At 40.0% G+C, this 15,222-nt stretch overlaps 1 protein-coding gene across 1 annotated transcript; it reads left to right on the plus strand.

Moving 5' to 3' along the window:
• Nucleotides 1-4,339: 4,339 nt before the first annotated feature.
• Nucleotides 4,340-15,016, plus strand: bmp4 (bone morphogenetic protein 4). The gene is made up of 4 exons (XM_015043032.1): nucleotides 4,340-4,629; nucleotides 8,993-9,115; nucleotides 9,717-10,081; nucleotides 13,304-15,016. Exons 3-4 carry the CDS (start codon nucleotides 9,724-9,726, stop codon nucleotides 14,149-14,151), a joined length of 1,206 nt encoding a protein of 401 aa, XP_014898518.1. The 5' UTR covers nucleotides 4,340-4,629; nucleotides 8,993-9,115; nucleotides 9,717-9,723; the 3' UTR covers nucleotides 14,152-15,016.
• Nucleotides 15,017-15,222: the final 206 nt, after the last annotated feature.

The following is a 15,222-nucleotide window of genomic DNA, read 5'->3' on the forward strand; positions in this document are numbered from 1 at the left end:
GATGATGTTGCTTTGTAATGGAGCTGGTTATGTTTTCCAGCAAGTGTTAAGGGAAGAGATGGCTTGGAAAGGTCACTTTTTAATAGTCCATTGTCCGATCTTGTTAGGTCAACTAAATAAAGATAACTCTTGCTTGATTTTGTTTTTATGTTTTTTTTGGATAGATATATTTGATGAGAATGTATAACCAATTAAAATTTACGATTAGTGTAAAACAGTATATTCTGTTTTTAATTGAAAATCAAGTTAAGAAGCCTTTTTCGCCATAAAAATGGATATGGCAATATCCACAGAGATATTGCCATATCCGAATCTTTAAAACAAATGTAATTGGGACTTTCTTTTAAGGGAATACAATTAAATAAGTAAACACATTTAGGTAAAACATTCATTTTAATTGTGTTAACTTTACCAATTAAAGATAGAGGAAGTCCCATCCATTGCTCCAGCTCTGCTTTAGATGATGTGTGATTCTTTTGGCAGATTTTGTCATATGAAGAAGTAAAATTGATACCAAGGTATGTGAAACTATCAGGGCACCATTTAAATGAACAAGACAACAACTTTATCTTCTCTCATGTTAATAGGAAACACTTTATTTTCAGCAAAAGAAAAATAAATCCTTCAGAAAGATCACGACTGTCAACCTAACTTAGCTTTGGTTGTGTTTTTAATTGACGACGATATGCATGATTTGATTTGATTTATTTCAAACATGTTTTTAAAAGCAAGAAGCAATCAATAGGACAGCTAAAACCTGTGCATACATAGCCAAGAACAAGAAGTGTTTGAAAAGAAGTAGGAATACGTGAACAATCCTACTGCTTATCTCAATTTAATTAAATTTACTATTTACTGACTCAATAGTTATCAACATTTTTTTTTATTTAAAACTCTGTTTCCCAATGGAGCATCACTTCAAAGCCAAGTATTACTGTCCGCCATATCCATCCCTTCATAAGCATGTTGTAACTATGTTCTTATTTGTATGTCTAACAGGACAAGGCACCACAAAGCTCCATTAATCTGGACCTGGTTTCATGATTATGACAATGAGTTCAATAAACTCGTTATCTCAATCTAATCAAGCACCGTTGGGATGTGGTAGTGCAGAAGATCTGCATCATGGATGCAGTGACTGTGGGGTGCCGTCATGTCAATGTGGACAAAAACATCTGACAAATATTTATGACATGTTGGTAAATTAAGGCAGTTCTGGAGGCAAACGGGTGTCCGGTCCATTTTTAGTGATTCGTACACCAAAGTGACTTGTGAGTCCAAACTGGAGGACAAAAGCTGAGAAAGAATTTCAGTGTTTCTTAGGAAGGAGGGAAAGCTGCAGTCGGTTCAGTGGGGGCAATCAGGAAGTTTTCCACACCGCTCATGTCCAACCCTCTCCATTTCTTCATGTTTACTTCCATGTTCAGGAGTTTACATGCCAATTCCATTACAGGGATTAAAATAGTTTGTTTGAGCCATCCTCAAACTCTGCTCCCCTTGTCCTTCTTAGTTCCCTTAACCCTTTGCACCACTTGCAGAGTTCCACATCTCCGGAATGAGTTTGGGGATGACAGGACAAGCGAACAGGAGGCAGCTGGATGTGAGGACTGTTCCAAAAAGAAACCTGTGCTTGAGCAAAAGCTTGGGTTCGGTCCATGTTTGTGGTGGACGTCTGCAGCAGTGAAAAGAGGCAAAAACGCTGCAGTACCACATCGCGCTCAGGAGTCGAGGTGGTGGGGTCGCCTTTGAGCTTCTGCTGGTTACTGGCTGGCGTCCACAGGTGAGTGACTCCGAGCAGGACTCAGTGACACTGTCACAGAAGTGAGATCAGCCCCTCTCTTCCCGAGAAGCGACAAAGTACTGCTGACCTACCCTCCACCCCAAAAAAACATCCAAAGGCAAAAGTCTAAAGATCAGAGAGTGTTGTTCAGTCAGTAGAAAGGAATGGAAGGTGAATTTTCCAGACACACAAATATAACAAAACAACTTGTCATACACAGAATGCCCTCATATCGACATTTCCTAGGAAATTAAAAATTAAGGAGAGGCTTCTAGCATTGTTAAATAAGTTGAACACTCACTTCTGGTGGGTCGGAGCCACACGCAGCAGGTCCTGAGTGGGCTCAGAGAGGCTAAGCCTGGTCAACAACAAGGAAAAGGGGGCATCCGCGTCATTGCTTGTGCTCCCAACAAAGCAAAACAAAAAATAAAAACCTTAATTGAGCCGCAGTGAAAGATATTTTACTTGTGATGACTTGAAATGTGACTTTGTTTCATCCTTTTTAACTGGTACATGAAAATGATAGGCCGATCTTTATCTTATCTGTCTGCAACAAACTGTTCCACAAGGGCGCTTTGTTTGTTTTCACAGCGTGTTTCTGTTTTTCAGCTTGCGTGGTTAACGGGCCCAAACTGATGCGTGTGTGGACTTGTCTTGGCGTATGATGCATCGAATAGGATAAGCACATCGTTCTGAGGCAACGCTGCAATATCGTGCGTTTGAGCCTCAAAGTAGAAACACCCTGCTGTGAAATGAGCTCAATGTGTTTGTCATTGTGTCGCAAATTAAAGAAGAGTAAAACAAATGAGAAGTTGTTTTTTTTTTGTTTTTTTTTTTAAAAATAGTTATATTTTTAAATATTTTCTAAATGATCCACAAAATTGTAAAATGTACTTTGTTAGAAATCAGTGAAGATGTTTAAAAAGACCAACTTTACGCACCACTAAGATTTTTTTCTGCTAGTGGTTACGCATTAGCGATTAATTGAGGGGGGGGGGGGTTTTTTGCTTGTTTACATCAGCGTACCTTCAGGGTTAGATTATAGATCATTTAAAAATGATCAATCAATTAAAATAGCCATTGAATGCATCTCTGCCCGATTGAGTTTTGGTAAATATAACACTTACAGTTTAGTTTATATATTATGCCTCTACAATGTGACATCTGGTGGCAAAGTGTCAAGTTGCAACCAAGTGAGCTCCGACTGGCTCGGCCTTTCGCTTCAAATAAAATAAAATTTGACTGAAACAACAACTTAAAACAACAGTTTTTATTTATTTTTTTAACCAGACCGATTTTGTTCTGGAACAGTGTGGTTAGTTGGGATTAGTGATTTTAAAATAATAATAACAAAAAAAAAAGAATCATTAAAAAATAAATGTTATAAATAAAATCTGGTCCCCCATGGAAAAGGGAATAAAAAAGAAAACAATAAGATTATTCACAGCTTTTTATTAAGTTACCACTGCTGTGGGTTGTTTTGTATTATTAATCAGGATGCAATTTATGTTAGTATAATGTACCAATTATTACTTAAGATAATTATAACAATGAAGTCAGCCAAAGTGGGGTTTTTTTTTTTTCAGCATCCCAAATGGCCAGGAGTGTTTGATGAACCTATGTTTTGGTACACACAGTGCTAAACTGCAGGCTAGAGCTGGGGGGCTTATGCACACAAGTTTTGTTTAACACAAGCAAATTACAACAGATTGATAGGTAGTTAAGTGACAGCAAGTTTCTTGGAAATAATCTTTTAAATTGCCGTTTTCAAACAATCCCTCATAAATGCAGCAACACTTGTAAAAATCTCTTTCATAATGAGTAGAAAAAAAAGCAAAAAATCTGCCAAAGAAGTGGGCAGCAAAACGCTGTTAATGAACAAAACAGAGCTTGAGATTGCTGTCATTTTGTGTAACTTGCTTTAGGTCAAAGGTTTGCATAGGAGTCAACATTTTCAAGAATTTCAAAAATGTAGCCATGTTATATGTGTTCATGGTCATTTTCAATAAATCAAAGTGTTCAAAAGTTACTGTACTGTAAGTGAGCTAAGAGAAACACAGGATGTGGATTAATTACATGACTGACGTTTTTCCTCTTTCTTCCCGTTTCATAAAAATCTATATTAAAGGGGAAAAGTAAACTAACTTCAGAGACACTTGATACTGGCATCACCACTTTAAACTCTATGCTCCACTGTTAGAATCAGGAATTAGATAGATAGATAGATAGATAGATAGATAGATAGATAGATAGATAGATAGATAGATAGATAGATAGATAGATAGATAGTCCTCTTTTAATTTACCAACTCTTCTTACATCTCAAATTAACCCCACATGGGAGTATATAGTTGCATCAAGTTAATTATGATCAAATGTCACTAAGTTTCGCATGTAAAAATAAATAAATAAAAACTGTGAGCGGTTTCCTATATTCAAGCGGAGGAGGAAAGAAGGTGGGTTATCCAAGGTGTCTGAGACAGCTGAGGGAGGTGGGGGCAAGGGGACGGAGGAGGAGGGCAAATTGGGCGGACACATAAAAACTGTAGGAACCGTAGATGCTGGATCATTTGGAGAGTTTGCCCGTCCTCTGCGCACCGACTGTTCTGGAAAACCCGCCGCACTGCCTGAGAGCCGGCTTTTAGAGCTTTCACTGAAGGATAAATGTGCTGAAAAGTCACCCAACTTCTCCTCCAAGGCTCAATTTTTTTTTTCTTTCATTTTCTTTCTTTCTTTTTTTTTTTTTTTTTTTTTTACGGCGGAGCGCCTGGACTGTTTTGAGTCATCTCTTTTCTTTCTTTTTTTTTTTTTTTCCTTTCTCATACCAGGATACCTGTACCTCTACTGATGGTAAGCGCTCCTCGGCTGCCTGAAACACTCACACTTCTCGCAGATTTGACTAACAGAACATTTCAGAATGTATAGGAGGAACTTTAGACGATTTACGGTATTTTTATTGGGATATTTATTCTCTTGTTTTGGGGCGTCTGAACGATTGTGATGGAAGCCTGAAAACAATTCGGAACTAAATTTCTGTAATGAAAACGGTTTCCCTTGCGCTTTGACGATCCGGTTTGAGATGAAGGGAGATGAATGTGATCATTAACATGCAACAGGTTTTGGTCGGTTTGTGCCCGAATACTTATGGAATGACACAACCAAGATAGTGAGATTCTTTTCCAAACAAAGCGTCCGATTTTCCTGCGCTTCGACTGTTTTTTTTTTGTTTGTTTGTTTTGCCCCCCGATCCGCTCAAATATCATGGTCTTGACTGATTAAAAATATTTTTCTAAATAATAATGCGATAAGTACAACAGTTTTTACTCCGGTGTACAGAGGTGCACGCAGTGACAATAAAAAAAAAAAAAAGAAGGAAAATAAATTAATTTGAATTCAAATCTATATTTGGCAAATTTTCCATGCTCAGTTACAATCTGTAAAACAATTTGTTTGCAACTGTAATTCATTGGCTGTGAAGTCAAGCATTCAAACATGAGTTTCAATACTAATAATAACAGTAATAAAAATAATACAGCCTCTTCATTATGAGGTGTTGGAAGATATAAGACAGGGAAGCTGGTTCATTTAAAAAAAACAAAAAAAAAAACAAACAGTTACCATCAATCTCCTTCCAGTGATCTCATGGACTATAAATATCTGAATTTGAAGTAAAAGAAAAACCAAAAGTAAAAAGTATAGGGCACTTCTTTAGCTGTAAAGTATCTCACTGGCAACATCGGATCAAAATGAATCCTCATCTACTGTTTTACCCCCCATCTCCAGGGTTCAGATACATGGTCTTTATTATTTAGTTTCTTAGAAAAGCAAAAAGTCAGAGATCAGAACTCACTAAGCTCTTATTGAAGGTCTTGTCAAACTCTGAAAACTATTTTTTTTTTTCTGTCACATTTATGTATTGCATCAAAACAACTTCCAATGTCTCCTAACCAGTAACATGTTCTTTGACACACTTTGAGCTTAGTTAAACATTAGGGATATATGCCTTAATGCTTTAGTGGCATGAACTTGTAATGTCTTCATCTTCTGTTTTTATTCAAAACGACTAAACCTATCAAAGAAAATGCAGGACGTTTTAATGTGTTTCAGTGCTTCTTCAAAGGAGCAACTGTCTTGAACTATTTTATTGGAAAAACAAATCTTCTCTATATCTGGAATGTGATTGTTTTCCAAATCTTTCATAAAATTAGGAATGAATTAAAAAGCAAACCTCAAAGAGGAGCAAATAATCAGCCAAGAAAACCACAATTCACAGTGTGAGTTTTGTGTTACTATTGTTTGGTAATGATAGCATGCCCTAAACTCCTACAACTCTACAAAACTCTCCATTTGGAAGGCCACCAAAAATAATAACGCACGTAGTCGTGTGTGAACGCGCAATATGGCTTCCGTGTAACTGCAAGCTGAAAAACACAGCTTCCATTTACGACAGACACGCTGCTGCAGACGCCTTTAATGTTAAAATCAGGTCATAGATCTGTTCCCGTGGCAACTTGTTGCACTCTTCTCTCCCTCCCTGCCCCGTTCCCATCTTCCCTCCCACCATCCCTGTCAAATTCCTCAGGAAACACATCTGAAGAGCCATGTGCATAGTCTGATCACATTATCTCTGGTCAGAGAGAGAGAGACCGAGAGGGAGGGAGAGGACGGAGAGGCAGGAGCAGGACCGAGCAAAGCCAAGGGCAGTTTACTGCTGCGGCCTAATTGCACCCTGCTCTGCATTTGTCATTGCAAAAAAAAAAAAAAAAAAGTGTTTGTCTGCTGCTTGGTTGCAGTGATTTTTGAATCCAAAGCAACTTGAACAAATTTATAGTTAAAATCCTGCTTTAGTTTGATTGTTTGAGAGGAGTTGAACAGGAAAATATTAAAACTTTTTTTTTTCCCCCATCTCCCAGATTAACAAACATGAAAACACATAATTTTCTTTTCAAATTATGAAGGATCTTCACTGACTACCTTTCATCATCGTCACACCACTGCGTTGTCTGTGTGCTGTGGCCTGCAGCTTTCTCAGTGGCTGGTTACAGTTACAAGATGTCCTGTATGGTCACTGTTTTTCACTGCTATGAATCCCTGTAATCATGGGAGAGGCCCTCTCCGTACAATGAACGTTTGTTGTCAGAGATGTGCACTCACTGAATCACACACACACTCTCACACACACACACGCACACAGACGCGTTTATCCCAGCACCCCATGGGTAATAGAGCTGATCATGTTCTGACCCCTCCTCTCCCTCGCTTCGCCGCAGTTCTCACGAACATGCGAGCGGCGGCACACATTTAGTGCAAAAGCGCAGACGGAGTGTGCACGCTCGTGCTCGATGTGCCTCTTTTTGTGTGTGTGTGTGTTTTTTTTTTTTTTTTTTACACACTTTTTGGCTCCAGTGTCATGACCGAGAAAGAAGGGTCACGCCGAGGTCACCCTAATGCTGTTAGGAAAAAAAACGATCCTTGATTGCATGTACAGTGAGCCATGCAAGCGCTGAGATAATCATACAGATACCAAACCTGGCACAGGGAAACCACGCACAAAACAGAAGTGTGCATATGCTGTTCTTGGAAATATAATGCTTTGCAGGAGCGTTCAGACTGCCCTAAGTTTTTTTTTTTCTTTTTTTTTTTTTCCCCACGTTTTGTCACATCACAGCAACAAACTTCAATGTCTTCTGTTTGGATTTAATGTAGTAGTAGTGCTCGGTTGTCAGGTTCGAGTAAAAAAAAGAAGGAAAAACTCAAATAAAAATCTGAAAACCTGTGTTTGTATTCTGGCCCCTTAACTCTTGCAAATAAAACCCAGCGCTGTCTTCACAGTTTACTTAAGAAGTCACCTAATTAGCAAATGCAGTCCACCTGTGGGGAATTTAAGCTCGGTAAAAGTAGAGCTGTTCTCTAAAGGCCTCTGAGATTTGTTGGAGAATAACCAGAGAAGTTTCAAACAGGTTAGGTTGTTAAGTTATATGCCGCAGTACTACTTAATCTCATGGAGCATCATCCAGAAGTGGAAGGAGCATAGATCAACTGAAAACCTACCAACACACGGCTGTCGATCTAAGCCAACAGCATTTAGAGGAGTTGTAGAGATCCACAGCTCTGCTGGGAGAATCTGTAGGCAGGGAAAGCATAAGCCATGCCCTCCACAAATCTGGCCTTTGTGAAAGAAAGCCAGGAAGTAGCGAAACAGTCCTGCAGTTTGTTGCAAGTCATGTCAGGAGCAACATTAAAAAAAATGGCGTCAGACTATCACCATGAGCACAAAAACACATAGTGATGGCAGCATGATGCTGTGGGAATGCCTTTCTTTAGGAAGTATGTCAGAGTTAAGAGGTGGCCCCACAGTCTCTTTTCTTCATAAAGCTGAATCCATATCCATGCCTCACATTTTAGGCTTTTATTTGTGAAGAAAAATAAAGGTTAAGCACCACGTATCACATTCCTTCCACTTCACAATTACGCACTATTTCCTGTTACTCTTTCACACACACACAAAAAATAAAATAAATAATAATAATAATAATAATAATAATAATAATAATAATAATAATAATAATAATAATAATAATAAAGTGAGGAAATGTGAAAACCTTTAAGGGATGCGAATACTTTTGCAAGGCACTGCATGTCACTCTCTGTATACTACTGCTTGGATGTGCACCAGATAAAAAATTAAAAAAAAGCGTAATTGAAGGCCTGCGCTGCTTCACAGTACTCCCTCACAAAATTGGCTCTTTTATAAGTGTGACTCAGCAGCAGATAATAACTTAAATGAGCTCTCAAAGCCAAACGGCACGTCGTTTTATGTAGATTAAGCAGCTCTGTATTATTTCCCTCTTTAATCCGTGTCGGACGCAGTTATTGAACAACGTCTGTTTGCTGTCTGTGTTGAGGTTAGAGCAGTAAGTGATCAGCTGTCTGTTTTGTGGCACATACCTCCTTACATTCCAGTTGCAGCAAATAGCTAGCTTACCCACAACCCAAAATGATAAGCCTTAAAGAGACACTGGGTCTCTCTGCTACACACCCACACACACACACGCACGCGCGCGCGCACACACACACACACACACACATTCTCATGTGCTGGTCTTCAAGTAAATACCATGTAGCAACCTCAAGTGTTTGCAGCCGCGCTGAGTTTACAATCACCCCCTCTTCCCCAACCCCCTCCCCGTGTGTTTTCGACTGTATCTTTCAGGAACAGGGTCACTCCAACGCCCTCTTGCAGCCTCCCAACACCACCTAACATTTCCTGGAAGAACGTGTCCATCGCGTGCTCCCAAGAAACATGGACTGTTTTCCCATGCTTTCTTTTCTGTCGGTAAGTACATGGACAGTCCTCTCCCCTCACAGGGACCCTCGGGGTTTTTTTCTTTTCTTTTCTTTTCTTTTCTTTTTTCATGGCATTAGTTGAGAACTGAGCCAAAGGTGCTGGGTTGAGTGTGTGCACGAGGAAGAGCGCCTCTTTTTCTTTAAATGTGACGCAAGCAAGCAACGAGAGAGCTCTGAGGTTTGCTCCATGAGTTACACATTTGCTATGACCCCAGGGCTGCCTCTTTTACTTGTGCAACTGTAGTGCAGGAGACAAGTGGAAAAGGGTGGAGGGAAAGAGGATTGCATTTAAAATGCTGGAGACTGGAACCAGCTGTTTACATTCGGAGGATGTCACAAAAGATAAACAAAAAGCAGACTATCTGATGGGAGTCTGCTTTACTCTAAACATGACTGCATTATTGAAGGTAATTAGTCTGCATTTAGCGGGAATGGGTAAATAAGAGGGTGGGATGTGGGAGTTTGTGTGAGATGCATTGTGGAAAAGGAAAGAGTAACCCTTCTTTCTCCTCATGTCCTCTGACCCACCTGCTTCAGCTCAGACCTGTCCTAATCATTTATCGCCCTGTTCCATCTGCTGCCCCCACCAGAGACATCATGATTCCTGGTAATCGAATGCTGATGGTCATTTTATTATGCCAAGTCCTGCTGGGAGAGAGCAACCATGCCAGTCTGATACCTGAAGAAGGGAAGAAGAAAGTACCTGGCGTGCAGGGTCGTTCGGCCGCTCAGAGCCATGAACTGTTGCGGGACTTTGAGGCCACGCTGCTGCACATGTTCGGCCTCAAGAGGCGGCCGCGGCCCAGTCGCTCCGTCACCGTGCCCCGCTACCTGCTGGACCTCTATCGGCTGCAGTCGGGGGAGGCCGAAGAGGCCGGAGCGCACGACATCGACTTCGAGTATCCCGAGAGGTCGGCCAGCCGGGCCAACACTGTGAGGGCCTTCCACCATGAAGGTAGGGAAGCCCGGGGGGAACGTTTTCACAAGACGGACATCAAAATCAGATGTTAGTTAATGCATAAATTATGACGTTTATGTGAGTGTTCTGTTGAGGAGCTTCAGCGGCAGCGATGTGCTTTATAGCATGGCAGCAGATTGCAGAGAATTCAGACTAAGACAAAAAAATGCAAGAGTGCTCCACCCATCTCGCCATGACCAAGGAATCTAAGGATGTGGTCACCAAGCACAGTCTGCAGAGAGTCATAAAATTCAGCTAGACAAGCTCTCCAGAGGCTAATTTGACAGAGCTCTGTGTGTTTGGTTTGTAACTGAAGGAAAAGACATACCTTCATATTACTGACCTACACTTCTTGCTCCACCCAGCAGAACAGGGTTTTTAAAAAAAGCCTGTTCTTGGCGTCGAAACCTAGCGTGATCAGTTTATATGCAGGGCTCTTTAAGAAAGATCGTCCTCGCCGTGCAATTATCTTTAATGCTACTCCGCAGCCTTCTAAATAAAGGCCTCCGCTGCAAACAATGTAGGTGCTGAGAGAAAAACGCTGCCGTTCTTTGGGGCCGAAGGGCAAAAGCCCGTCTCTGAGCCAGTGGGTTGAAAAAGACGAGGAGATCAGAGGGAATTTCTGTGCATTGAGACGGCTACGTTTCAGCTCAAATGCAAATGGTTTCGCTTGAATTTTACAAGAAACTAGCTATATACATATATATCTGTTTGAAAGAAAAGGATTCAGAGTTTCCAAAATAAGTTAAAAGTTAATTCTGGCAAATGTGGAATTTAGAAAACTGGGAGTTTTTTATGACAGAAGAACAACTAAAACTTTTTTTTCGTAATTTGTCTTATCAAACACACTTCAGAACCACACCAATATCAATCAACAAACAAAAGGTTCTGGTCTGGCATGAGAGCCGTATGACATGATAACGTGGAGTAAAAATACCCACGTGTCACTGAAACAACTCAGAAAATTTAAAAGTAAATATTTAACATCTAAATGCATTTAATAAAGTCAGAAAAAGCAATAATCATTTTTCTGTGTATTAAAATAAAAACAATTATAAAGGTGACTGTAAAAATATCAAATATGATGTTTAAATCAACATGTATACTATATACTATACTACAGGACAAATACACTTACTAAATGTAGTGGTACATATTAATTATTGTGACAATATACTTCTTTGTGGTGTTTTGCTCTTCGTAGATGAATACAAGTATAAGAAGCTAATTTTAGCTGTACAATTAGGCAGGCTGTCTGCTCCTGTGGGGTCTTCTCTTCACCTCATTGCTATTTTAAAACATTACTTCATGATGCGCAGTCAAGGGCCAATCATGAGATTCCCATGGTAAGATAAAGTTAGGTAAAAAAATACAACAGTTTTAAGATCTTAAAATGTCAATTGTCACTGTTAAATTATTCATTTCTATCACTTTTATTTACTGTTGTTTTGGATGTTGGTCCATAGACTTGAATAAAAATCTAGAATAAACACTAAAGGAACAGTGCAGCTTTCCACCAGTTTTTTTTTTTTTTTTCAGTTTAAAGAGAAAAACAGAGTGTAATAGGCTGTTATTAGTCAGGCTGTTAAGGTGGAGCTGGATCAAGCTGGGTCATAACATCCAATTACAAGTAGAAAAATCGTTTCAATTTGTGTTTAAAACAACACAGGTGCAATGTGCACTTGAAGTAATCCTAAACTGCAAGCCGGCTCCTTGTCAATTCACCACATGCAAGTCCAGAGTGCCCCTTCCTGCTTCTTTTCATGCCTGCAAATAAATAATCTTTCTTTTTATTTATACCTCATTCTTTCATCAGATTTTATATTTCATGCTATTTTCGCTGGTTGTAATTCTAGCCTTTGCAAACGCAAGAGAATATGATCACTGATTTATGAAATAACACCTACTTCAATCACAAAACCTAATTTTCTTACATTGCGTGATTGCATTGGTATTATATCAGAGCAAGTAGGAAGTGAGGTATTATCAATATGTTCCAAGACAGATATTTCCTTTTTCCACAGTGGAGAGAAAATCATGCTACGGGTGTGTTTGCCACCAGCGGTACAACTCCATCAGACACAAAATGACAAAAAGAAAAAAGCCATTTTGTTTGCAGTCGTGCAGTTCATTCAAGACCCGGAATGACAAATACTGCGTCAATGATTTTATTACAGTCTGGCTATATACGTTACCCTATGAATAGCTCAGCTTGTGCATGGGTCTGTGCATCTCTACAACCATCTACCCTCACCTCCTTTGCTGAACTATCTTAATAACATGCTTTGAAGCATTTGAAGTGGGAGTGCTTGCTTTCATGGAACTCTGTTGTGTGATGGTGTGTGACTCAGTCAAGTTCAAACCACAGGGAGGTATAAGAGTCTTCAGCAGATGGATGGTTAGATGAGGAGACATGTTTACAGGAAAGGCAAAGCATTCATTGTGGACTTCAGCCTGGAAAATTATGATTTTTATTGACCAGGTGTAATGGGGAGGGGAAAAAAAGTCATTTTTTCTCTGTTAAGCTACAAAGCAGACAAGACAAGAGAAGTGTGTGTGAGCGTGCTCAAAAGCCTGAATATCCTTTGGTTTTGAATGCATAGCATTCCCACACAGTGGCCTTTTTCCCCCCATGGGCTTCAGATATATGAGATTCTATCGTATTGTCTGACTCCTTAATGATTATTCATGATGAAAATGATAAATGTCTTAAGTGGACAAACTGCGGAGGCAATCAAAAGCACAGCAGGTTTTAATAATAAGAACCACCTGGGCCAGATTAGGGCCTGGGTGTGAAATAACAGGGGTGGATTGAGCAGGAAAATAGTAGACACAACATTCCTTTCCCCAACAATGGTGATCTTGCCAGAAATCTGCAGACTGTGAGTGGAACAGGGAGCCTCCACTGTGTTTATGCTGTAGCTGTGGTACGTTAATCACCACCCTCGGTGTAATGCATGTTTCAGCAAAGTGCTCAAAGAAAGGCACAGAGAGAATGGCAGGACGATCGTAAAAGAAAGGTAAAGAAAATGTAACAAAATTTTGACCTACTTATGATTTCTCCTGCCTCGGAGATCTTAAAAGGCATGACAGAAAAGTGATGTCATTCGGATAAGGAGGAGGGACCTTAAAAGATTAACAGATGCATTTATTTTATTCCAGATTTTCTAAGCGTTATCCTGACAAACATCCCACGCTTTTTCTCTTCCTTATTTTTAGAGCACATGGAGAGGATCCATGAGCTGGGTGATGGAGAATCCATGCCTCTCCGCTTCCTGTTCAACCTCAGCAGCATTCCAGAGGACGAGCTGCTTTCCTCTGCAGAGCTAAGACTCTACCGTAGTCAGATTGACGAGGCCGCCGCCGCCGCCGACGACCAGAGCCTGCACCGCATAAACATCTACGAGGTCCTGAAGCCCCCGCGGCCCGGGCAGCTCATCACCCAGCTTCTGGACACGCGCCTCGTTCGGCACAACGCGTCACGGTGGGAGTCCTTTGATGTCAGCCCTGCCATCTTGCGCTGGAGTCGCGAGGGCCTCCCTAATTATGGTCTGGCTGTGGAGGTTCTGCACCTCAACCAGACTCCGCGCCACCAGGGCCGACACGTCCGCATCAGCCGCTCGGTGCACCAAGAGCCCGGGGAGGACTGGGAACAGTTACGCCCTCTTTTGGTTACTTTTGGTCACGACGGTAAGGGTCACCCGCTGACCCGGCGGACCAAGCGCAGCCCCAAACAGAGGGGCCGCAAAGGCAGGCGCAACTGCCGGCGCCATGCACTGTACGTAGACTTCAGTGATGTAAACTGGAATGACTGGATAGTGGCGCCGCCTGGCTATCAGGCGTATTACTGCCACGGGGAGTGCCCCTTCCCCCTGGCAGATCATTTAAACTCCACCAACCACGCCATTGTTCAGACGCTGGTGAACTCTGTGAATAACAACATTCCTAAGGCCTGCTGCGTACCAACGGAGCTCAGCGCCATTTCCATGCTCTACGTGGACGAACATGACAAGGTGGTCCTGAGAAACTACCAGGAAATGGTAGTGGAGGGCTGTGGCTGCCGCTAAGCGCACAACGTCGCAAAAACACTTGGACAAAAATAGCGCCTTGAAAAAAGCAAAGTGGACACTACAACAAATCAGAAGGTCGTTTTTTTTTTTTTTTTTTTTTTTTAAATGTTCACTTGGACCCTTATTTATAACTCTAATGAGGTGTATGTTTGTCTCACTTTTTTGTTTTCTTTGACAATATGATCATATATTTTGACAAAATATATATATATTTATATCTACACATTAAAAATAAATTGAGTTCTTATTTTAAACATAAAGAAATTGTTTATCCTTCCATATTGTATATTGGATTTTGTAAGTTGTGTTTGTTTTTTTATTCGAAATATAGTAACAGAAGTAAAAAAAAAAAGAAAAAAAAAAAACACCCCCAAAAGTATTAGGTTATTTGCTAGTAATATTTATTGCTTTCATAATAAAAATGAACTGCATTCTACCACCTACAAGCCATGTCACAAAAATATTTTTTTTATTTAGCAAATACAATTTTAAAGTTATTTATTGACTTTTTTTTTAACCAGTTAAGAACCAAATTAAAAGGCATTAAAATAAACTTAAGAAATAAAAGAAAACTGTCAACAAGAAATCTGTCAATCTCCATTAATTTTTGTGGAATTTAAACTGGAATTAATGCAAGACAAGTTTAACTATTATATGAATTAGAGTTATGATTTGTTTTTCAGTTTGGGTAGATCAGTTATGAGACAAAGAATGGGACAAAATAAGAAAATATGAAAAAGCAAAGACAGAACTGACCCAAGCAAACATTACCAGAAGAACATCTGAATTCATAAAGGACAGGTTTATCAATAAACACACCAGTTGCATAGATAATGCAGCAATTTTTTAGAGGTTGAAAGTTGTACAAACCGTCAGATTTTAAATACGAATGTAGTCATTTCCGCCTTTAGCCTCCCCTACCGGATTCACATAAAATAAAACATTGATTATTAAGTGACATCACCCACGAATAACTTGAAAATAAATTTAAATCTTTTTAATGATAAGCTCTTGCAAAGATATTTTACAGAGGATCTCAAAGCTGGTAGGTCTTTATGTTATTGGGCT

The sequence above is a fragment of the Poecilia latipinna genome, unplaced genomic scaffold (genome assembly GCF_001443285.1).
Source record: "Poecilia latipinna isolate Pla-1442-1.1 unplaced genomic scaffold, P_latipinna-1.0 Scaffold612, whole genome shotgun sequence".
NCBI classification, from domain to species: Eukaryota; Metazoa; Chordata; class Actinopteri; order Cyprinodontiformes; family Poeciliidae; genus Poecilia; species Poecilia latipinna.